At 42.2% G+C, this 23,580-nt stretch overlaps 1 protein-coding gene across 12 annotated transcripts in view; it reads right to left on the bottom strand.

Annotated features, from left to right (window-relative positions):
- Positions 1-23,580, bottom strand: part of LOC140405462 (zinc finger CCCH domain-containing protein 10-like) — a 160,573-nt gene that overhangs the window by 115,640 nt on the left and 21,353 nt on the right. For 6 of the 12 annotated variants that reach the window (XM_072493920.1, XM_072493922.1, XM_072493919.1 and 3 more), the window contains one exon: positions 15,520-21,664. The exons of 4 other annotated variants lie outside the window; for them this stretch is intronic. In XM_072493920.1, the coding sequence (XP_072350021.1) occupies positions 19,970-21,616 (1,647 nt within the window). In that variant the 5' untranslated portion in view covers positions 21,617-21,664 and the 3' untranslated portion in view covers positions 15,520-19,969. Of the gene's footprint in view, positions 1-6,308; positions 11,859-15,519; positions 21,665-23,580 lie in introns of those variants that run through there. 2 more of the 12 variants (XR_011938619.1, XR_011938618.1) reach the window with 2 other exon arrangements.

Here is a 23,580-nt window from a genome sequence, read left to right as displayed (position 1 = left end):
GAATTGCATAGTTGGAGTGAATTTGGGGTGTACACGGAAGTACCGGATAGGGGACAAAGAGCTCTATCCCACAGATGGATTTGCAAGGAAAAGGTTCTTCTCGATGGAACTTATAAGGCAAAGGCCTGTCTTGTGGCAAGGGGATTTGAATAAAACTTAGGAGATCGGGATTTAAGGGTAGATTCACCGACAGCAGGAAAGGTTATTTTAAAGATCTTCTTGGCTCTATTAGCCACAAAGGCATGGGAATGCAAATCTATAGATATAAAAGCTGCCTTTTTGCAGGGGCATCAGCTCCAGAGATATATTTTTCTCCGTCCTCCTAAAGAAGCAGCTAACACAGAAGGGGTACTCTGGAAGTTGAACAAATGTGCATATGGATTAAATGATGCATCTAGAGTCTGGTATTTTTCGGTAAGGTCAGTTTTGTTAAAGTTAGGCTGTTGCCAGTTGTTTTACTGGCACTATAAAGGAAATCTTTCTGGCATTTTTATGATGCATGTCGATGATTTTTTGTGGGGTGGGACTAGGGATTTAGAAGCTATTGTAATCTCTGGTTTGAGGAAAGAATTCAGGGTTGGAAGTCAGGCTTCCCGGTGCATTTAAATATATTGGACAGACTAAGTTAGGGGCAACTTTACGTCAGCAATCTTATTTGGAAAGCATCAGCCCAATAGCAATTAGTCGTGGCCGAGTTTCACAAAAAGACGCAATGGTTTCAAAGATAGAAAAAGTGCAACTGCGAAGTTTAATTGGGCAACTAAACTGGTTAAGTAGACAGACTAGACCGGACGTGAATTTTGATGTCTTAGAGTTGAGTACAAAAATGAATGATCCCAAAGTGGAAGACATAATAAGAGCAAATAAAGCGTTGGCCAAACTAAAAATGCAGGAGTGTGTTTTGAAGTTCCCGTTTTTTAGGTGACCGTAGGCACTTGAAACTCATAGTTTATAGTGATGTGTCCTACGCAAATTTATGTGATAGGGTTTCAAGCGCAGGAGGTTTTATAATTTTCCTTTTGGGGAACAATGGTAAATGTTGCCCGCTTGTGTGGGAAACAAAGAAAATAAGGAGAGTAGTAAAAAGCACTTTGGCTGCTGAGACGTTAAGCCTTGTAGAGGCGGTGGATATGGCCTTTTATATTAGTCTGATATTGACAGAAATTAGGGGATTTGGGTAATATACCTATTGACTGTCACATTGACAATAAATCCCTGTGGGAAAATGTGCACTCTACAAAAAGTGTCAATGAAAAGAGGTTCCGGATAGACATCGCAAGTTTGAAGCAGACGTTGGACAGAGGGGAAATAACAAAAATTAAATGGGTTGACAGGAGCTATCAACTGTCAGACTGTTTTACGCAAAGAGGGGCGAGTTCACAGAAAGGGCGCTTGTTTCTGTGACTGTTTTTTTTTTCTTTCTCGTCCAAACAAAAAAAAAGGGGGGGGGGGAAATCGTGTGTGTGTTTTTTGAGTTTCTTGAAATTTTGTTTTCACCTAATTTTTTTTTCTCCAAGGAAGGGGAGACTGTTAAGTAATGGGTTAAGAGACATTGCAATTAGTTGTCTCATTTATGTTAAGTATCCATTAATTGACACTGATATGTAAAGGGGCTTCAGGTGGCCTCTGACAGGTGATGTATAGTGAGAGTTTTGTGCAAAGGCTGTTGGAAGGAAATAAATGTGTGTTTGTGAAAAAGGAACAGAACTTTAGACTCTTCATATCACAGCAACTAAAACGTCTAACACACCTGAGAGCGAAGATTGTCTCATGCAAGGGAACAGCAGCTCCAACAATGAAGCGCTGCCTCAGTACTGCACTGGAGTGTCAGCTTAGATTCCTGTAATGAAGTTCCTGGAGTGGGTCTTGAACCCCCATCACCTGACTCAGGGGTGAGAGTGCTGACCCACTGACCCACCAAGGACAAGGAAAAACACCAAACTGCTATCTCCCTCCCATAAACAATCTCAAAGTCATATTCTGAAAGGGCTCTACAGCTTCGTTGTTTCAAATCTTCGTACAGGAAGTTCCTACGGAGGGAAATGATGGTCAGGGTTGCTGCACTTCTTTGTCCACAGAATGTCACCTCGCAGTGTTGTCCAACAATTGAAACAGCTCCTAAAAACTTATCTCCCTGCCCAGTAAGTGTTATCCAAAACATTAGCTACTTGTCACCACATGTGTTAGTCGGGAATACAGATATGGAAATTGCCTTTCTGGTTAGAAATCAAATGTGAGTGATAGACACTGTCTTTGGGCATCTTATCCCAATATTGGTATGTGCATATGATCTTTAACTTCATTGCGCATTTGTTGGTAAAATGAAACGTAGAGTGTATGAATATTTTTGACTAATACGTGTGCTTTACTCCTTGTGTAACACGCTGCATTCAGCACCATAAAAACAGCAGCAATTCCTGTCTGGAAGGGACGTGTTATCTGACCTGTGGTCAGCTCCAAACCAACACACCCGAACAATAACAAACTAATCCCAATGGGGAAAGTCTATTGCAGTAGCATCGAAGTCTGGCGCGACTCGTGAAAACTAATTTGATTGGGAAATGAATCGAGTTGTCGCAAGGAGGCGGGAAACAGCGGCACGACCTGGGACTGTGTTTTTTGGCGCGCTGACTGACTGGATGCGCTAGGAGTTTCCAGCCGAAGGCGGTAGCATTGGGTGACGGCTAAAGTCCCAATGGAGCAGCTAAATCCCAATGGATGGGAAACGGGCAGTGTCTGGAAAGTACCTTTGCTTTTTGTGCACGGCCGGTGGATAATTTGGGGGGGGGGGGGGGGGGGCGTGGAGGTTTCTGAATTTCCGTCTCGCAGAAAAGAGTACATGAAATGTCTCGAAAGAAAAAATGCTGGAAAATCTCAGCAGGTCTGGCAGCATCTGTCGGGAGAGAAAAGAGCTCACGTTTCGAGTCTAATAACTCGTCAAAGCTGAAATGTCTCGTCAGAATCACAGAATAATACAGCACAGAAGAGGCCCTTCAGCCCATCGAGTCTGCACAGACATGAAAAACACCTGGGGGGCGATTCTCTGAGCCCCGGGCCGGCGAATCGTCGTAAGCGCTCCCCGACACCGGTGCGCGATTCTCCGAAGTGCGAAGAATCGGTGCCATTTGCGGCGGCACATTTGGCACGGTGCCGGCTGCGGTCCACTGGAATCGGGGCCGCCGATTCTCCGGCCCGGATGGGCCGAGCGCCGATATGACAGAGTCCCGCCGGCGCTGTTCACCCCTGGTCGCTGCCGGCGGGAACTCTGCGCGGATGGTCGGGGGGTGGCCTCCAATGGGTCTGGCCTGCGATCGGGGCCCACCGATCGGCGGGCCGGCCTCTTTCTCCCCTCCCCCCCCGGTCTACTTTATGGAGCGCCCGGCCCCTGCACACCGACGCCATCTTGAGTCGGGGGGCCGGCGCGCTAAAGAAGTCCCCCGCGCATGTTGGCGCGGCCCAACTGCGCAAGCGTGGGTTGGTGCGGTGCCCATTTGGCGCCGCGAAAGGGGGCTGGAGCGGCGTGAACCAGCTTCTGTGGGGGCCAGAATCTGTCGTGCCCGGTTCGGCCGTCGTGAAAAGCGACGGCGCGAACACTTGGGTTCCATATTGGAGAACTGCCCCCCTGACCTGCCTACCTAATCCCATTTGCCAGCAATTGGCCCATAGCATTGAATGCTAAGATGTGCCAAGTACTCATCCGGGTACTTCTTAAAGGATGTGAGGCAACCCGCCTCTACCCCCCCCTCCCAGACAGTGCATTCCAGACTGTCACCACTCTCTGGGTAAAATAGTTTTTCCTCAAATCCCCCCTGAACCTCCCGCCCCTCACCTTGAACTTGTGTCCCCTCGTAACCGACCCTTCAACTAAGGGGAACAGCTGCTCCATATCCACCCTGTCCATGCTCCTCAATCTTGTACACCTTGATCAGGTCACCCCTCAGTCTTCTCTGCTCCAGGGAAAACAACCCAAGCCTATCCAATCTCTCTTTATAACTTAAATGTTCCATCCCAGGCAACATCCTGGTGAATCTCCTCTGCACCCCCTCCAGTGCAATCACATCCTTCCTACAATGTGGTGACCATAATTACACACAGTACTCCAGCTGTGACCTCATCAACGTTCTATACAACTCCAACATGACCTCCCTGCTTTTGTAATCTATGCCTCGATTGACAAAGGCAAATGTCCCATGGGGTTGTGGGGATAGGGCAGGAGAGTGGACCTAGGTAAGGTGCTCTTTGAGAGGGTCATTACAGACTCGATAGGCTGAATGTCCTCCTTCTGCACTGTAGGGATTCTGTGGACATGGATCGTAATCAAAAGAAAGCAGTTTGCCTGTCATGGGAAATGATAGAATCCATTACTAAGGAGGTAACAGCAGGATGTTTAGAAAAACCATTATACAATCAGGCAGAGTCAACATGGTTTTGTGAAAGAGAAATCATGTTTGACTAATTTATTAAGCTCATTGAGGAAGTAATAAGCAACGTATAAAGAGGAACCTATAGATATGCTGTACTTGGATTCTCAAAAGATATTTGATGAGGTGCCATATCAAAGGTAAGATACAAGATAAGAGTACATCGTGTAGGGGGTAACATATTGGTATGTGTAAGAGAGTAGGGATAAATGGGTCTTTTTCAGGTTGGCAAGATGCAACTAATGGAGTGTGACAGGGATCAGTGCTGGGGCTTCAACTATTTACAATCCATGTCAATCACTTGGATGAAGGAAAATTTGCCGATGACACAAAGATAGATAGGAAAGTAAGTTGTCAAGGGGACATAGAGCAGAGTGATTTAGGTAAGTTAAATGAGTGGGCAAAAAAAATGACAGAAGGTATGATGTGGGATAATGTGAACTTGTCCACTTTGGCAGGAATAGAAAAGCAGTATATAATTTGAATGGAGAGACTGCAGAACTCTGGTACAGAAGGATCTGGGTGTGCTGGTAATTGAATCACAAAACGTTGGTATGCAGATGCTGCAAGTAACTAGGAAGGCAATGGGAATCAAATATAGAAGTAGGGAAGTGTTGCTACAGCTGTGCAGGGCCTTAGACCACATCTGAAGTATTGTGTACAGTTTTGGTCTCCTGACTTAAGAAAGGATATAATTGCAGGAGAAGCAGTTGAGGGTTCAGGTTCACTCAACTGATTCCTGGGAGGAAGGGTTTGTCTTATGAGGAAAGGTTGAGCAGGTTGGAGTTCAGAAGAATGAATGAAAGGTGACCTTCTTGAAACATAATATTGTGAGGGGACCTGACAGGGTGGATGTTGAGAGGATATTTCTCCGTGTGGGGAAGTTTCAAACTAGGGGACACAGTTTACAAACTAGGAGTCTCACATTTAAGACCAAGATGAGGAGAATTACTTTCTCTGAGGGTCTTAGACTGTAACTCTCTTCCCCAGAGAGCAGTTGAGGCTGGGTCATTTGAATATATTCAAGGCGAAGTTAGATAGATTTTTGATTGACAAGGATTATGGAGGCAGACAGGTAAATGGAGTTGAGACCACAATCCGATCACCCATGATCTTATTGAATGGCAGAGCATTCTCAAGGGGCTGAATGGCCTACTCCTAATTCTTGTATTCCTGTGCAAAGCTTTAACCACCTAACCTTTTTGGACACCAAGGGCAATTTTGCATTTGTTGCTAATTGATTTGCCTTCACGTGCTCATGCACCTAATCAGCTTTGAATACGCACTCGTGTTCTTTTTCATCTTTATTTATGTTGCCTCTGAGACTTCTCATACTTGCGCAACCTCCAATTTAAGCACTTCAAACTGCAATGTGGATTCTTCGCCTTTTTCCCTCCACAGCCAGACTAATTCCGGCTCGCTTTCCATGCCTATTTACACCCTCATATAGCATTTTCAATACTGTTGATTCTGCTGGTTTAAATTCATTTCCATCCATTGGCCTGCATGTGATGTTAATCATTCCTTTTTTGCGAATGATTCAGATATCTGCAACAACTTTGTCATGTCCAACACAAAAGATGTTATGCATTTCCTGTAAACTAAAGAGATATTTTGCGCAAAGTAATCTGGCATAGTGAGGGCAGCACAGTGCCGCAGTGGTTAGCACTGGTGCCTCACAACGCTGAGGACCCGGGTTCGATCCCGGCCCCGGGTCAATGTCCGTGTGGAGTTTGCACATTCTCCCCATGTTTGCGTGGGTTTCACCCCCACAACCCAAAGATGTGCAGGGTAGGTGGATTGGCCACGCTAAATTGCCCCTTAATTGGAAAATAAATGAATTGGGTACTCTTAAATTTATTTTAAAAAAGAAAAAAAATCTGGCAGTGTCTCTTGACAAACCGGTTTATTTTTGAGATTACATATCAAGATTCAATACACCAGACATGTTCATAACAGACTAAATGACCAAACAAGTTTATTCTCTGAGCCTTTCGCAGAAATAAACAATAATAACCAGTTGAACTCTCACCAAATAATATAGCAACTTTAAGCCCATTCAGGAAAGATTAAACAGACAAACTAATCAGTTTAGTTCCTTTGAATAGCTTTCTTTACAGATCTTTCAAGGAGAGGCACTTAATTTCAACAACGAACAGAAAGCTACATAATACATATAAAAGCATGCCAAAATCTACCAGTGATGCCTTGAGCTAAAATCAGATTATGTCATGGCATAATAGTGGCACAATTGTGATGAACATTATTTCGAGCAGTTGGGTGTTCTCACTAGTCGATTATCCACATACATCTACTAGTAATCAATAGTATTGGCTTGGTGGCTCCTAATGTATTTAGTGCAGAACAAAAAAAAAGACCAATTTCCCAACATGCAGTTAAGAAGCCATTTTGAGCATGCCATTGTTCTTAAAAGAACCTGGTTTTAAATTTAGAAATGCAGCCAAGAGAGGACATCTATAAGCTATGAACAAAATAATCCATTCTGTTAAGTGCCTTTACTTACTAATTATCTTGGACATTAATCAAAAATTAACTTAATTGTACTCATTCTGTGATTAATCTTGATTTCTATTCCTGTTGGTATCTTTCAGTTTCAAAATATTTTATAATTACAAGAATTTTCTCAGAATAAACAGTGCAATTTAATAAGAATTTTTGGAAAATTCAAAAACCTAGATATAAGTTTTTAAACTCACCAGAAGCAAAGTGATGGATCTGATTTGTTGGTTCTCAGTTGGTTGGTTTTGTGCAGGTTGTTGGTGATTAAGAGCAGTAGCTTTTCTGCCTGTCTAGTCACAATCAGTTTTTGAGCAGATCAACATGGATTGCTGGACACATTGTAGTTAGAAAGATGGACTAGAGTGGAGGTAGGTACCTGCTGATTTGCAGTACAGAGGTTGTAGTCCAAGCATTTTGCAGCAGATATGCAGGAGTTTGCTGGATCAGGACATGTGTTCTGTGGTTTGGTGGTACTGTGAAGGGAGAACCTGGAGCTTGGTAGGGTTAACCCACATCCTGAGAGCATTTGAAAAATACCCTCTAAATGAGTATTTCTTGAATATTTCTGAAATTAGTTCAGAAGCCAGTGAACAGAACCAAGTCAAAGGATATCATATATACAAAATAATGAAAGGGTTGGATTTGATTTTTTAAATTCGTTCATGGGTTGTGGGCGTCGCGGGCTGGGCCAGGTAAGGAAACAGATTTCTTTCCCTAAAGGGCATTAGTGAACCAGATTGGGTTTAATGGCAATCATTTCGTGGTCATCTTTAGACTTTTAACTCCAGATTTTTTTTATTGAATTCAAATTTCAAAATCTATTATTTGCTGTGGTGGATGCAAGCCTGTCTCTGGATTACTAGTCTAGCGACAATACCACTACGCCGCTGCCTCCCCTAATCATTGTGTGCCTAGTAATAGATTATTGAGAAGACTGGAGTCAAGCATTTAAACTACACAAAAGTAAGAATAGACTGGATGTTAGGTGGTAATAAGAGAATAGCGAGCCTCTGGATTAATTATTGAGTTGTGTGATATGTGCTCATTCTCTGGGAGCTTTGAAAAGCTGGAGTAGTTCTTGGTTATAACAGAGAACACATCATATAGAATTGTGAGCGCACAGATAGGTCAAAGTCCCAAAAAAGCACACAAGTCAAATTGATCTTCAGGATTGGTTTCAACTATTTTTTGGAGGTGCAATTTCCCAGAGTACGTTTTCTCTATTGGCAGAGGATTATTTCTGGTCTGATGCCTCTCCCCACTAGTTTACAAGGCTGCTGAGTGGTAGCTCACATCATCATAATACTCCAAGCCTGTTCCACACTCGTGGTGCCTGATCGACCAACTGGTCCTATCTTGTCTGTCATCTTTGTATGTTCATATGATAACAAAATAAACTGGTTTGGGTTGTTCTCAGTTCTGTGATCTGCTGCAGTGTGATAATGGAATTGTGAAGTTACAAGGAGTTAGTTGACAAGCATGGAATAAAATATCTTCCTGTGTCAATTAGCACAGAGCAAGCTCCCATAAACATAAAATATTACCAAGATAATTTTGATACAAGAGTATACAATGTGAGTTGCACATGTTAGATCGAGCCTGGTGGAAAAATAGGTGGGAAAAGAAAAATTGAAAACTGCGAATTGATAATGAAATTTTAAAGTGAATCGGCAGGTGAACACATAAAAAAAGAACCTGTTGGGGCCGAGTTTGTAAATAGGGAGCTGTAGTGAAGCAAAGTTTTGAGGTTGGAAAGGTGTGCACCAGCATGCGGGATTGGGAATTTACAATTTGGGAATATTTTACAAGGTGGCGGCAGTTTTGATGGGTAGAAGCAAATTTTAGAATTGGGTTGGGACTGGGAACGTGTTGGGAAGAAAACAAAAGGTTTCTAATTGGAGGTGGTGGTGATGGGGGGGGGGGGGGGGGGGGTGCGCTGTGGCACAGCAAGGGCTCAGAGCCAACATTTTGAGAACAAGGCCAGAGCTGGAAACATGGGCGAGTGTCGACAACCTTTGCAGTAGAACGCCACAGAACTATTTACTTAGTAAACGATGACATAAATGTATTAGGTAAAATAACTTGTATTTATATACTACCATTCAGGGCATCCTAGTACCATTCAGGACATCCCAAAGTACTTTATAGCCAATAAAATACTTCTAAAGTATTAATGCAGTAAACACCGCAGCCAACTTGTAATATCTGATACACAATAGTAACATGATAATTATCAGATAATATTTTAATGCTTATGTTTAAATATTGGCCAGGGCACCAGGCCTCTTTTTCTATGGTCAGTGCCATGAGCTATTCCTTGTGCACTTGGATGCAGACAGGACCTAGACAAATGATACTTCAAACAATGTATCACTCCCTCAGTACTGCATTTAAGAGTCATCCTAAATTATGTCTCAAAAATGGGGCTTTAACTTATGACCTTCTGACATGGGCAGCACGGTAGCAAAGTGGTTAGCACTATGGCTTCACAGCCCCAGGTTCGATTCCCGGCTTGGGTCACTGTCTGTGTGGAGTCTGCACGTTCTCCCTGTATCTGCGTGGATTTCCTCCGGGTACCCCAGTTTCCTCCCACAAGACGTGCTGTTTGGTAATGTGGACATTCTGAATTCTCCCTGTGTACCCGAACAGGCGCCGGAATGTGGCGACTAGGGGCTTTTCACAGTAACTTCATTGCAGTGTTAATGTAAGCCTACTTGTGACAATAAAGATTATTATATGTGAGCATAAATTGTACACCATATACAAGAATTATATAGGGGCAGCAGGTGGCACAGTGGTTGGCACTGCAGTCTCATGGCGCCAAGGTCCCAGGTTCAATCCCGACTCTGGGTAACTGGCCGTGCGGAGTTTGCACATTCTCCCCGTGTTTGTGTGGGTTTCGCCCCCACAACCCAAAGATGTGCAACGTAGGTGGATTGGACACGCAAAATTGCAGCTTAATTGGAAAAAATGAATTGGGTACTCTAAATTTTGTTTTTTTTAAAGAATTATATATATATTTGTATATAAAAACAATAACCAAATAGGTAATATTAAAGGGCTGACATTTGAATACCATCTGTTCGTACCTCCGAGAAATATCACCAAGCACTTCACAAATTACTTTTGAAGTGTTAAAATAGTGAAATCATAAGAGTCATTCAAATGCATTTGGGGGAGTTGTGAATACTATGGGAGCGCTTTAATGTCCTTATTTTATGCAGTATTTGGATTTCATATAATTTGTAGTTAAATAGCAAAACTAACAAATTTGGGAAACAAAAATGGTTGGACCATAGGTGTTTTTCTGCAATATAAGCTGAAGAACTGTGAAATGCAAGAACAAGTTGCTACAGCACCACAACTGGTAGAAAAGTGCAGATGCAAATAACAAGTTTACAAAGGAATTTCTGGCAAAAAGTTGACACAAAAATCCAACACATGATTACATGATTTTGCAAACAGTAAGTGTGCGGAAGTGTAAGTCTTTAATATATTACATATATATTTGGAGGCTTTCCCTGGTGCCAATTATAGTGCAGGATATGTGTTTGGACTTTGAATTATATATTCTAGTCACATCTCCTGTGGCAATATAACAGGGCCCAAACCAAGCGCATTCTTCCAGTGAAACAGAATTCTAGGCTAATTAGACCAACATTCAGAGACATACTTCAATTCCAGTTTTTAGGTCGACACTCTATACGTATTTGTCTTCATTAGTTGGTTGCACTCTTGCCTATGAAGATTGTGGATTTAAGTCACACTCGATTAGAGCACAAAATCTAGATTGAATGCTCTAGTGTAGGGGCTGGTTTAGCACAGTGGGCTAAACAGCTGGCTTGTAATGCAGAACAAGGCCAGCAGCGCGGGTTCAATTCCCATACCGGCCTCCCCGAACAGGTGCCGGAATATGGTGACTAGGGGCTTTTCACAGTAACTTCATTGAAGCCTACTTTAGACAAGCGATTATTATTATTATTGAGGGAATGCCACACTATTGGAGATATTAACTTGCAGATGAAACATTAAACCGAGGCTTCAACTGTCCTCTCAGGTGGATATGAAAAATATGGCACTATCTAAAAGAGTATCAGAATTATCCCTGGTGTCTTGGCCAATATTTATCCCTCAAACATAAGACGTCGGAGCAGAAGTAGGCAATTCGGCCCATTGAGTTTGCTCCATCATTCAATGAGATTAAGACTGAATTTATAAAATCCTCAACTCCACTTTCCCACCTTATCCCCATAACCCTGATTCCCTTACTGATTAGAAATCTGTCTATCTCAGCCTTAACCATATTAATAACTCAGCCTCTACATCCCGCTGCAGTAAAGAATCCCATAGATTCACTCCCCTCCAAGAGATATTTCTCTTCATAAATATCTTAAGTGAGATTATGCCCTCTGGTCCTAGACTCTCCCACAAGGGCAAACAACCTCTCAGCATCTACCCTGTGAAGCCCCCTGGGAACCCTAGATCAATAAGGTTGCCTCACATTCTTCGAAACTACAATGAGTACAGACCAAACCTCCCCTCATAAGAAAATCCTTCCATAACTGGGATCCACATAGTGAACTTTCCCGCGACTGCCTTCGATGCCAGTATATCTTTTCTTAGGCAAGGGGGGCAAAACTGTTCACAGTATTCCGGGTGTGGTCTAACTCCTGTCTCGTGTTATTTTAGCAAAACGTCCCAATTATATACTCTATTCCAGTGTTCTTCAAACTTTTTTTCCGGGGACCCATTTTTACGAACCGGCCAACCTTTGGGACCCAACCCGGCCGACCTTTGCGACCCACGTCGGCTGACCTGCGTGACCCACCATTTTTTCTTACCTTGTTTGCTGCTGACAAAAATGGAGGAAATGGTTTTGGGTCCCTTTGGCCCTCGTACACGCTCCTCCAATGGAACCTGTTGGATGAAGGTGAAGCCTTCCAGTGTCAGTGTCAGAAAGTATGGAGTCTCCATCTGCCCAAAGTTCTGCATTTTTTTCCGGTAAAATTTTATCAAATATTAGCCCCCCCCCCCACCCCCGAACTTGTTTAAAAAATAAAAATAAATTTAAAAATAAAAATGATATAAAACCTCCCCGAACTTGTAAAACAAAAAGCTGCAACCGTTTAAAAAAAAAAAAGCGGGCGCACTGCACATGCGTGCCCGATCATCGACACACACGCGCAGTTTTGGGCATGCCGCCGATGATCTGGCACGCATGCGCAGTGCGGCCGCATTTTTATTACATGTTCGTGGCTATTTTGAAGGCCGCTTGCAGTCGGCGTTTTTAAACAGCCGGCTGCTGTGGCTGTTGCGCGCAGATTTGCGCGATCAGGAGCGCTGCAATGGACGGCTCTGCGACCCTCCCGACACCCACCCGCGGGTCGTGCCCCCGAGTTTGACAATGCCTGCTCTATTCCCTTTGCAATAAAGACCAAAAATCCATTTGCCTTGCCTATTACCTGCTGAACTTGCATGCTTGCTTTTTGTGGTTGATGCACGAGGGCCCCAAATTCCTCTGTGCCGCAGTCTTCCTTTATTTAAATACTCAGCTCCTTATTCTTACCAAAGTGCAACCCTATATTATATTCCATCTGCCAATTTTTTTTATTTTTTTTTGCCCACTCACTTAATCTATCCATATCCTTTTGTAGTCTCTTTATGGCATCCTCATCACTTGCCTTCCCACTTATTTTTGTGCCGCCCGCAAACTTGGCAATAGTACATTTACTTCCCTTGTCCAAGTTATTAATATATATTGTAAAATAATTGTGGTCCCAGCACTGATCCCTGTGGCACTCTAGTTACAGGTTGCCATCCTGAAAATGCCCCTCTTACCCAAACTGTCTATTAGTTAGCCAATCCTCTATCCACGCTAATAGAATACCCCCAACACCATGGGATCTTACCTCATTAAGTAGCCTTTTGTGCAGCACCTTATTGAACATCACCAAAAATACATTATCTGGTCATTATCAGTTATCTTGCTTTACACAAATGTGGCTGCTGCATTGCCCACATTTATTTATTAGTATTTCACTGCATATAAAGCACTTTGAGATGTCCCGTGGTCATGAAAGACACTATAAATTCAAATGTCATATTTGAATTTAATGCCTACCATGTTATATTTATTTTGATACCACCCCTTCAGCTCGCACCATCTCACTACAGAATCACAACATAAAAAGTCCTTAAAATTTTTAAAATAAAATATAAAGAGTAGCCAATTATTTTTCTTTTCCAATTAAGGGTAATTTAGCGTGGCCAATCCACCTAACCTGCACAGCTTTTGGTTTGTAGGGGTGAAACCCACGCAGACATGGGGAGAACGTGCAAACTCCACACGGACAGTGACCCAGAGCCGGGATTCGAAACAGTGTCCTCAGCACCGCAGTCCTAGTGCTAACCACTGTGCCACATGCCGCCCAAAAGTCTCTAAAATAAAAGCAAAACAATGTGTACACTGAAAATCTTTCTTTTTCTTTTATAATTTTTTTTAAAATTTAAGAGTACCCAATTCATTATTTCCAATTAAGGGGCAATTTAGCATGATCAATTCGCCTACCCTGCACATCTTTTTGGGTTGTGGGGGCGAAACCCGCGCAAACACGGGGAGAATGCGTAAACTCCACATGGACAGTGACTCAGAGCCGGGATAAACACTGGAAATCTGAAATAAAAGAAAAATTGTTGGAAATACGAGAAAGTAGCTATTATTTGGTCCATCTGGTTCTTTTGAAGAGCAATCTCCACTCTTTCCCATATCCGTGCAATTTTTTTAATCCTTCAAGTATTCATTCAATTCCTATTTTGAAACATATTATTGAATCTGTTTCCATCACCTTATCAGGCAGCACATTCCAAAGCCTAACCACTCATTCTATAAAGATTTATCCTTATGTCACCTCTCTTCCTGGTGCCAACATCTAAAATTGTGATGAATTTCTTTAGTTGCCAGCTGTGGCTTGGAAGCTAGATCACATTATCTGGATCTTACATAAGGGAACATTTTCCAGTAGTGGCCAAGTTTAGTTTCACAAAACAATATTTTCACTAAACCACATCCAGGTCCCCACGTCATAGTTCACCCAATGGAATTTCCACTGCAGCTCCCAAAGTTTTGTCATTTACTTTCATACTTGGTTGCTCTGTGCCTTGCTGGAGCTATTGAACATTCAGGAACTGCAATAGTTTTGCAGCTACAGTAGGTTCAAATCAGTCTGGAAATTTGTATTTCAATCCTTAAATTAAGCGGCATCAGGTGGAAATAAATAATGACAGCCTGCTTAAAGAAAGTAAAGCTACAACTCAGAAAGGTGGCAACCATCCACAGCATTTGTCCGTTCCAGCATTCTCATAACCAGTGATATTATACAGGCAATGTAGCGATATACTAAAACAAAGTGCGGTAAAACATTTAGACCATTCAGGGGAAAAAAGAATCACCTTCATTGTGGATGGTTCTAATTTATTCCAAACTGTGAGAATAACTAAATAGAATTTGCAGTAAATTAACACGACTGATGTTAGCTTCCAACTTCTGACCTGGCTGTTTGCAGGTATATTTTTAGCCATTATTTTCAGTTTAATTTAAGAATAGAAAGAGGAGTCTGACCAAAGCAGGATCAGTTAAAACCTCATAGCTATGGCTGCTATACTTTCTTCAGAGCCACAACCACATTTCCCCAACCTTCTCATCTTTATGAAGCTGTCCTGTGGAGTATGTCTGAATGCAGTCAGAGCATAAAAGCAATAGATGAATCAAGCAGCAGATAGTGTTAGGAGGAGCCAAACAAAAGGACATTGAGCAGTCACATTGAGCTAAACTGTACATGGAGCCAAGCAACTTTAAGTTAAGGAAGTTGGGTTAAACTCATACAGAACACTGGTTCGGCCTCAACTAAGTATTGCACCCAGTTTTAAGTGCCACATTTTAGGAGGGATGTGAAGGCATTAGCAAAGGTGCAGAAAAGACTCATGAGAATTGTTCCAGAGATGGGGAAATTTGGTTATGTAGATAAATTGGAGAAGTTGGGGCTGTCTTCCTTGGAGAAGATTGAAATGAGATTTGATAAAGGTATGTAAAATCATAAGGGGTCTGGACTGAGTAGATAGGGAAAAGAATGTTCCCATTAGTAGAAGGATCAAGAACAAGAGGGCAGAAATGTAAGATAATTGGTAAAGTGAGAAATGGCGATATGAGGGAAAGCTTTTTCACAGTGAGTGGTTATGATCTAGAATTCACTGTCTGGGAGCATGGTCTGGGCAGGTTCAATTGAGATATTCAAGAGAGAATTGGATTGTTATTTGAAAGGAAGAATGGCAGGGCGATAGGGAGAAGGCAGGGAAGCGGCAGTAAGTAAATTGCTTCAATAAAAAGCCAAATGTAACAATTCTGTAAAATTGGCTCAAGAAGAACCAGTACAAGTTATTAGAAACCAGTATATTTCAGATGCAGAAGTTTAAATCCAAACTAAATCCAACAACTTTACTGGAAGATTTAGTTCATTGAATAGAATTATACTTATTTTTTTATAAATTGAACCAATTCAATGAAAACATCAGGAAAAAAAACTAAAACACAAGAATTTGAGAAACTTTAATTTCATTGCACCACACACATTCAACAGAAATACAATGGTTTTTCCCCCTTTGTTCAGAAGAGGCTCGTCTTTCCACAACAAAAGGTCATCTTGCTTCGTACACTGCCCGCAGAAAAATAAAGTGGGTATCCTTCACCCAGCCTTTGCTTATACTGCTCTGAAGCCAGCCACTGTTACACACGCAAGAACAGCTCAGGTGCTGCACAAATCCTTCTGCTATTGCCCCATACTTTCAATGTGGCAGTTAGCCCCTGTTTGGCAGCTTTGCTCAGTAGCATAGCTGAATTTTAGGTCCAAACCTATGTCCTCTCCATGAAACATCCGTGTCCACCTTTAGTAAGCAGAACAAGACAGAATGCTAATTTAATCTGCCAGGAGGTGGTACACATTTCTGTAGGAGGCCAATCTCCCAATTCCATCCCCATCCTCATCCAAATCAAATAGTACAGCTTAGTAATGGTGAATTAGAATTATCTAATAAGTCTGAGTGATGGCCAAGGGTGGGGCTTGCTCAAGACAGATACCAAAAGCAATGGGTACTTAGCAAACTGACAAGAGCTAGTATGAATGCTTCGATCACTAGATTGCCCTTCTAAAGAATCTAACCATTTAAAAATGAATAATTCATATTTCACACTCTAAAATGATTAGATATATCAACATTTTAAAAAAATGAACTGATAGCAATCAATTAGGCAAGATACAAAAGTAACCTGGAAATCTAGGCTATTCTGGATGCTATTAGTGGGAAGGATTAACTTTGGAGAATGGTATTACATGTACCCCAAAGGAAAAACACATCTAAAGACAAAATCTTCCTAGTCCAGTCGACTCTGTTCAAAAACAGTATGAATTCACCCATTCTAGTCCTGCATCAGTTTTAATCCTAACAATGTGATAACACTGCTGTACATTCATAGTCATATATAATCGGTAATATTTATATATATATATATATATATATTATATATATGGGACATAAACTGTCATTTTCAGATTCTCAATAAAATTGTAACTTTTCATCCAGAATTTTGTTAATATTGAGTCGGTTATCTGTTATCAAGTATAAAATGTGCTTAAAGGGCCTTTTTCAAAAGCTGTGCCGAGGAAACCAATTTTGAACTTCTGTGAATTTGAAATTTTCTGGCTGCAGTTAGACGATCCTGACATTCCACTATATGTTGAAAATCTCAGGGACGCTCAGAACAATAAAGTGCCTGCTGTATTTTGAGACCAAAATTTTAAGGTCCATATTTCCCATGTTGCAGACCCAAACTCCTGTTTGTTTTGGCCCTTTAATCCTCCCCAACAATACATTTTCCACACACATCCCTGATTGAGAGTAATGCCACTATTACATAAATAGAAACTCCCATGTGCAATTTTAACAAGTTAGAAATCTGTAATTCAGGTAAATATGGAGTACAACTATAAACAAAGAACTTGCAAAAGGTTAAAACCATCTTGAAACTAATAACTGTACAGACGATTTGGGAAACTTTATCCTCCCTTAAACAAATTGAATGCAGGCACAGGTTCATTTTCAGAATTCCCCTCTGTCCATTTGGAAGTACCTGGTTTCTTTTTGCACCTCCCTCAGATGCCCCATCCTATTATGCAGGAGAGCAAGTCACTGACATACCTGTCATTTGTTTGAGCCAGGGTCAATCAAATGGGCACAATTATGTACTACGTATACAAATTACAGTAGATAAAACTGAACTGCCAAACTACATGACACATTATATTTTACATTATTTACGGCAGTTCACTTTTATATCCTATGTATAATTACAAGCCTTCCCCTCTCTCTTTTCTATTCTCATCCTCCTCACCCAAAGGCCCTGATACCATGCTGAAGTATAGTTCAACCGGGTGTCCCGCTGGTACCTCACCCACGTGATGATAATAATAACAATAATAATCGCTTATTGTCACAAGTAGGCTTCAATGAAGTTACTGTGAAAAGCCTAGTCGCCACATTCCGGCGCATGTTCGGGGAGGCTGTTACGGGAATTGAACCCACGCTGCTGGCATTGTTTTGCATTACAAGCCAGCTGTTTAGCCCACTGTGCTAAACCAGCCCCAATCATCTTTCATTTGAGCTTAGGCAGTGCAGAATATTCGACCAAAGTGGGGAAGAAATATTACACTAAGCCAGATTCTGTCCTCGCTCAACATCACATTTACATTTATACTACGGATGACTAAAAATATATTTTAGTCGTATCATATACATATCTATTTTTTATATAGTACTTTGTGTATGTATGTTTTTTATTTGCTCTGGTTTGCTTTGCGATTTTGCCGCTGAATCAAAAACAGAAAGCAGCCATACTTATGCCATATACATTGGTAAGGCATCCCTGAAAGCCTCTCTGACAGTATCATCAGGTGAGCATCCTAGCCAGACGCGGAAATGGCACAGCAATATCGGAGTGTCGAGCCTCGACCTTTCAACAATGTCATGACAAAAGATGAGTAACCAGAATTCTTTCTCCACATCTTCTGCTGCAATGCTGCTCTCATCTACTAGTTACTGACCACCAAGTCTCCACGCTCCAGGCACTAAATCAAATACATATTTATTACATACACATTTTAGTCTGATTCACAAACATTGCAATATTGTAGCATTCTACAATAATTTTGATCATCTCGGGGGTTACAGAGGGCTTATACAGGTTTGAAAAGAAAAGACAGTAAATACAAAACCAACAAATGCTTTGGTCAGGAACTCTTATTTGTACAAAAACATAAAGGAAACATGTAAATTTCATGACTTGAGGCAAACAAAATCAGCCACAATGTATGTTTAATTAAAATAATTTCAACTAAATGCACATGAATCACTGAAAATTAACCCTCCATATGCATATCTGCTTTGAGATGGGGCGGATATAATGATTGTATGCATAAATCTAACAAAGTAAGCAATACTTTGTTTCAGGTAACTCAGACTGTAATCTTGGAATAAAGAAATGGAAACACAGAACATTTATGGTATAAGATTACGGTTTTAAAAACCTGCTAAAAGTACATCGGTAAATAATTAAAAAAGTGACAATTTCATAAAAGGAGAATAAGTAGTCTGAAATTTATATAGTATCCCACTGAATGATTTGTTTTGATAGACTGTCAGTCCAGTACTGATCTTGCATTTTTGTTGTTTAATTTATGCAGAGGAAGTCTTGCCATCAGTATTCCTTAAAAAAAAACAATTTTGTTGTTTAACATATAGCTCATGGGGCAACACTGGCACAGTGGTTAGCACTGCTGCCTCACAGCGCTGAGGATCTGGGTTCGATCCTGGCCAGTTTGCACATTCTCCGTGGGTCTCACCCCCACAACACAAAGCTGTGCAGATTAGGTGGATTGGCCACGATAAATTGCCACTTCATTGGAAAACAGAAGAATTGGGTACTCGGAATATTAAAAAACCCACATAAATCTCATTAATACAATTTGAACTTTGAGCGCACAAAATTGATGAATTATGAACAACACAGCTTAAGAGAACTTGATGACCATCAGTAGTTGGGAGCCATTACCCAAGGTGCTTCAGTGATCTTATTTCAAATGTATGCATGTTAAATTAGTCCCCTGTTCCTGCATTTATAGGAAGTCAGACATGTTTGTAGATCTCCACTCCAAAATCTGTGGGCAAAACTGTCCCATTTGTACTACAGGACAGTTCTCCAACAGAAGGGAGAAAAGATATGTGCTGCCACCTTCCACATATCCTCCAATTACTGCCCTGATCACAATCAAAGCACAATGTATCTTTTGGGGGAAGGAGGTAAAGATTGCTTTACTTTTACTTCTGTAAAAGTATCCTGGTTTAAAAACATGTCAACTGCTGAACAGGCACAAAGCTTTTTAGCGCATGCGTTTTTTATTTAAAAAAAGCAACTTTTTTGTTGTTGAATGAAACCAATTTTACATGAGTAGACACGGCAGCCATAGTGCAGGCAAAACTATTCTGACTGCAGCAGCAGGAGAGCTTACGTTGGTCTGGGCATCGCAATGTGCTGTCAAAAACGTTGCTTTCACTAGCATCAGAGTTTACATTGTGAGCAAAACAAAATCAAGACCTCTGCTGACACCAAGTTTTCAAAGCATTTAAAAACATGGCTTCTGTTTAATCTGTTCTTTTCCAAAGCATTTACAACTTATAGTAGCAAACTGAAACATGGCTTAACTTCAGTTTGCTACTACTGCTGAGGTACATTTCTGCATTGGCAGTTCATCAACACTCGGCATTTGACACAGGAATAAAAAGCATCCTCAGTTTCATTGTTTTTCCAAAAGGGTTGCTAATGGCGAGACTCCCTCTTTGAGAATCATATTTAACCCAGTTTTCACAATTATCCTGGGAAGCAAAAACAGGAAAACATAAATCTTTTGTAATGTCTTCCAACCTCAACTCTCTTCTGCACGACAGAGGAACCTCATACTCTGTGAAGCATTTGGATAACTGACCATTTGAGTGGTGGTATAACTCATGGCAATCCCTGGCAATGATTGTGTAACTGCCACCGGTGTAGAGATGGCAAGTGGTGCCATTGAGACTGGGGATGCCATCGCCTGGGCATAGGGTAGAGAGAGAGAAGCGCTAAGACGGGGCGGACTTTGGGCTAAAGCTTCAGAACACAAAGCATTATGAGCTCTAGCTTGCGCTATCAATTCTTGATGAGAAATGGGCTGTGACCTCAGTGTCTGGTTGCTCAGGGTGGTGTGAGTCTCCACTATGCTATGATTATAGTTGGTAACAGTGTGCATGGTTGGTTGTTGCATTGGGTCAGCCCCAGTTTTCAGGATCCCCAACTTCACCTGCTTGCGCAAATCTGCATTCTGTTCCAGAAGGACCTCATTGGTCAGCATTAGGCTCGACACCTGCTTTTTGAGTTCTTCATTGCGCTTTCTGAGCATATGATTTTCCTCCTCCAAAAAATTCAGTTCACGTGGGCGCAGACTAGGAGTGCTGTAATCAAACACTTCAAACCGCAGGCCCTCGACCTTTCTCCTTTTCGGATGTTGTTCATAATCACATCTCTCAGTCTCATAGAGGTCATCCAACCGATCATACCTACAAGTCTCAGGAGAAAGTTCCCTACCTTGTGATGACACATGTTCTACACTTTTTTTATCATTGTCATCACGTTTCAAATGCTGGAATTTGCATTTGGAATCTCTTCGACACTTGCCCTTTAGAAAGTCCCGGCAGAATGGGATTTCCTTTGTAATAAGAGGAAGGTTAGAGGGCGAGAGCCCAAAGGTCACAGCCACTGTCTGTTGCAAGTGAGCAGGAAGTTTTCCTGTTTTATTGTAGTAATTCTCATCCCCCTTTGTCCCATGAATGAACGTACAGTTCTCACGAGTACATTTACTATTCTGAAAGTACTGACAAAAGATTGATTCATGCCGCATGTCACCCACACTGTACGCCTCAACGTTGTCCGGGTGGAAGTACCTGCAATTCTTACCACGGTTGCAGACGTTGCGCAGAAAGTCGCGGCAAACATTCAGTTTGCTCTTGCCAGCCTCATATTTGCTATTATTGACTAAATTATCAGCGTCATCATTTAGGTCAAAATGGTTGGAGGGCTCAGTATCATCTGGGTGAAAATACCTGCAATTCTTACCACGACTGCAGAGATTGCGCAGAAAGTCTCGGCAAATGTTCGGTTTGCTTTTACCAGCCTCATCAGTGCCCATGTTTACTAAATTATCAGTGCTGTTCCTTATGTCAGTGAGGTCAGAAGCCTCAGTGTCATCTGGGTGAAAATACCTGCAATTCTTACCACGATTGCAGAGATTGCGCAGAAAGTCTCGGCAAATGTTCGGTTTGCTTTTACCAGCCTCACCAGTGCCCATGTTCACTAAGTTATCAGTGTTGTTCCTTATGTCGGCGAGGTCGGAGGCCTCAGTATCATCTGGGTGGAAGTACCTGCAATTCTTACCACGGTTGCAGACATTGCGCAGAAAGTCTCGGCAAACATTCTGTTTGCTCTTGCCAGCCTCATATTTGCCGCTGTTGACTAAATTATCAGTGTCGTTCTCGGACATGTTTCCAGATTATTTCTGCGCTACTCAGCCAAGGCTCTCAATAAACAACTGCAAAAGAAAAAGAAGCCAGGTCTTTTACAATGAACAAGAGATTAATCTACAAAGTAACTGTGGTTAATCCCTTTCTCACAAAAACATTGCAGATGCACCAACATCATGGATTCAATTAAAAAACTTATTTAGAGAGTGGCAGAAATTTTGTTTGAAAAACGCAAGGGAGAAGAAACATTACTTTGACCTGGATCTTGCTACAGTAACGATGATGAAATTATCAGCATTTGCCATCATTACTCCTCTGCAACTGAAAGCAACTTCTAGAATCCGCACATGCACAGAATAACACAGGAATCAAGAAGTTCATGTCAGTGATTTTACTCGCCTCCTCTGGATGAAGCAAGAGTTGTATTTTTATATGGAATATATTAATGCATTACAGGAGTTTTAAAAAAAACACTGGCAAATCAAAACAATTGCCTTCTCAATCATTCTTGCTATCGAAAAAAAGAGATTCTTGTGATATTTGTAGGAATTTATAAATAAAGAGACTTGCAATCAGCAGTGGAAATAAACTACTGAAGAAGCATGCTGAAGAACAAATGAAAGAAATGGTGCTGATTTAGCTCACAAGAGCCTCGAGTTCAGTCTTCCAACAATTAAATCTTATTGCAAGATACTATTTAAATAAGTGAAAACTCAACCGTTGACTTATCATGTGGAATTTTGCAACAGAATCTATGTGCCAGAATCTACCGCAGAAAATTCTTACAGCAAATCATTTCAGAATTGGTCCCTCAAATTCTAGTATTTTAAAAGAAATTTTAAAAACACAGTTTTGAAGGGCAGCACGGTCGGTTAGCATTGCTGCCTCACGGCGCCGAGGTCCCAGGTTCAATCCCGGGTCTAGGTCACTGTCTGTGTGGAGTTTGCACATTCTCCCTGTGTCTGCATGGGTTTCGCCCCCACAATCCAAAGCTGTGCAGGCTAGGTGCATTGGTCACGCTAAGTTGCCCCTTAATTGGAAAAAATGAATTGGGTACTCTAAATTTATATTAAAAAAAAGAAAAAGGACTTCCGGTTGCGGCTATGCGGAGCTAAGTCGCACATTCGGCAGCTCCCGCTAAAAACGGACTTTTGGGCTCTTTTCAGGGCCCCCAACGGCACTTTCACGACGTTTCCCGGTGTGGGAAGGAGATTGCAATAGTTCCCCAACAGTGTATGGCTTAGACCAGGAGCGGGGCGACTAAAAAAGTGGTGGTGAACCCAAAGAAAGTGCGAGGGAAGAAGAGCAAGATGGCGGCGGACGGGGACCAGGCAGCGTGGATGCAGTGGGCGCAGGAGCAGCAGGAGGTTATCCAGCGCTGCTTCAGGGAAATTAAAGCGGACCTGCTGGAGCCGATGAAGGCTTCTATAGACAAGCTGCTGGAGACCCAGACGGCCCAGGGGGTGACGATCCGCGAGGTCCGACAAAAGGTCTCCGACAACGAGGACGAGATCTTAGGCCTTGCGGTAAAGGTGGAGGCGCACAAGGCGCTCCACAAGAAATGGCAGGAACGGTTCGAGGAGATGGAGAATCGGTCGAGGCGGAAGAATTTGCGGATTCTGGGCCTCCCGGAGGGCCTGGAGGGGTCGGACGTGGGGGCCTATGTGGTCACCATGCTAAACTCGCTGATGGGAGCGGGGTGCTTCCAGGGGCCCCTGGAGCTGGAAGGGGCCCATAGAGTGCTGGTGAGGAGGCCCAAGGCTAACGATCATCGGTTCGCTGATCGGGAGTTCGTGCTCAGGTGGGCCAAGAGAGGAGCAGCAGGTGGGAGAACGCGGAGGTTCGAATATACCAGGACTGGAGTGCGGAGGTGGCGAAGAAGAGGGCCGAGTACAATCGGATGAAGGCGGTGCGGCACAGAAAGGGGGTGAAGTTTGGCATGCTGCAGCCGGCGCGACTGTGGGTCACCTCAAGGACCGGCACC

The sequence above is a fragment of the Scyliorhinus torazame genome, chromosome X, assembly GCF_047496885.1.
Source record: "Scyliorhinus torazame isolate Kashiwa2021f chromosome X, sScyTor2.1, whole genome shotgun sequence".
In the NCBI taxonomy this organism is placed as follows: Eukaryota; Metazoa; Chordata; class Chondrichthyes; order Carcharhiniformes; family Scyliorhinidae; genus Scyliorhinus; species Scyliorhinus torazame.
Note: the sequence above shows the minus strand (reverse complement) of the source record. Positions and strands in the feature narration are given on the sequence as shown.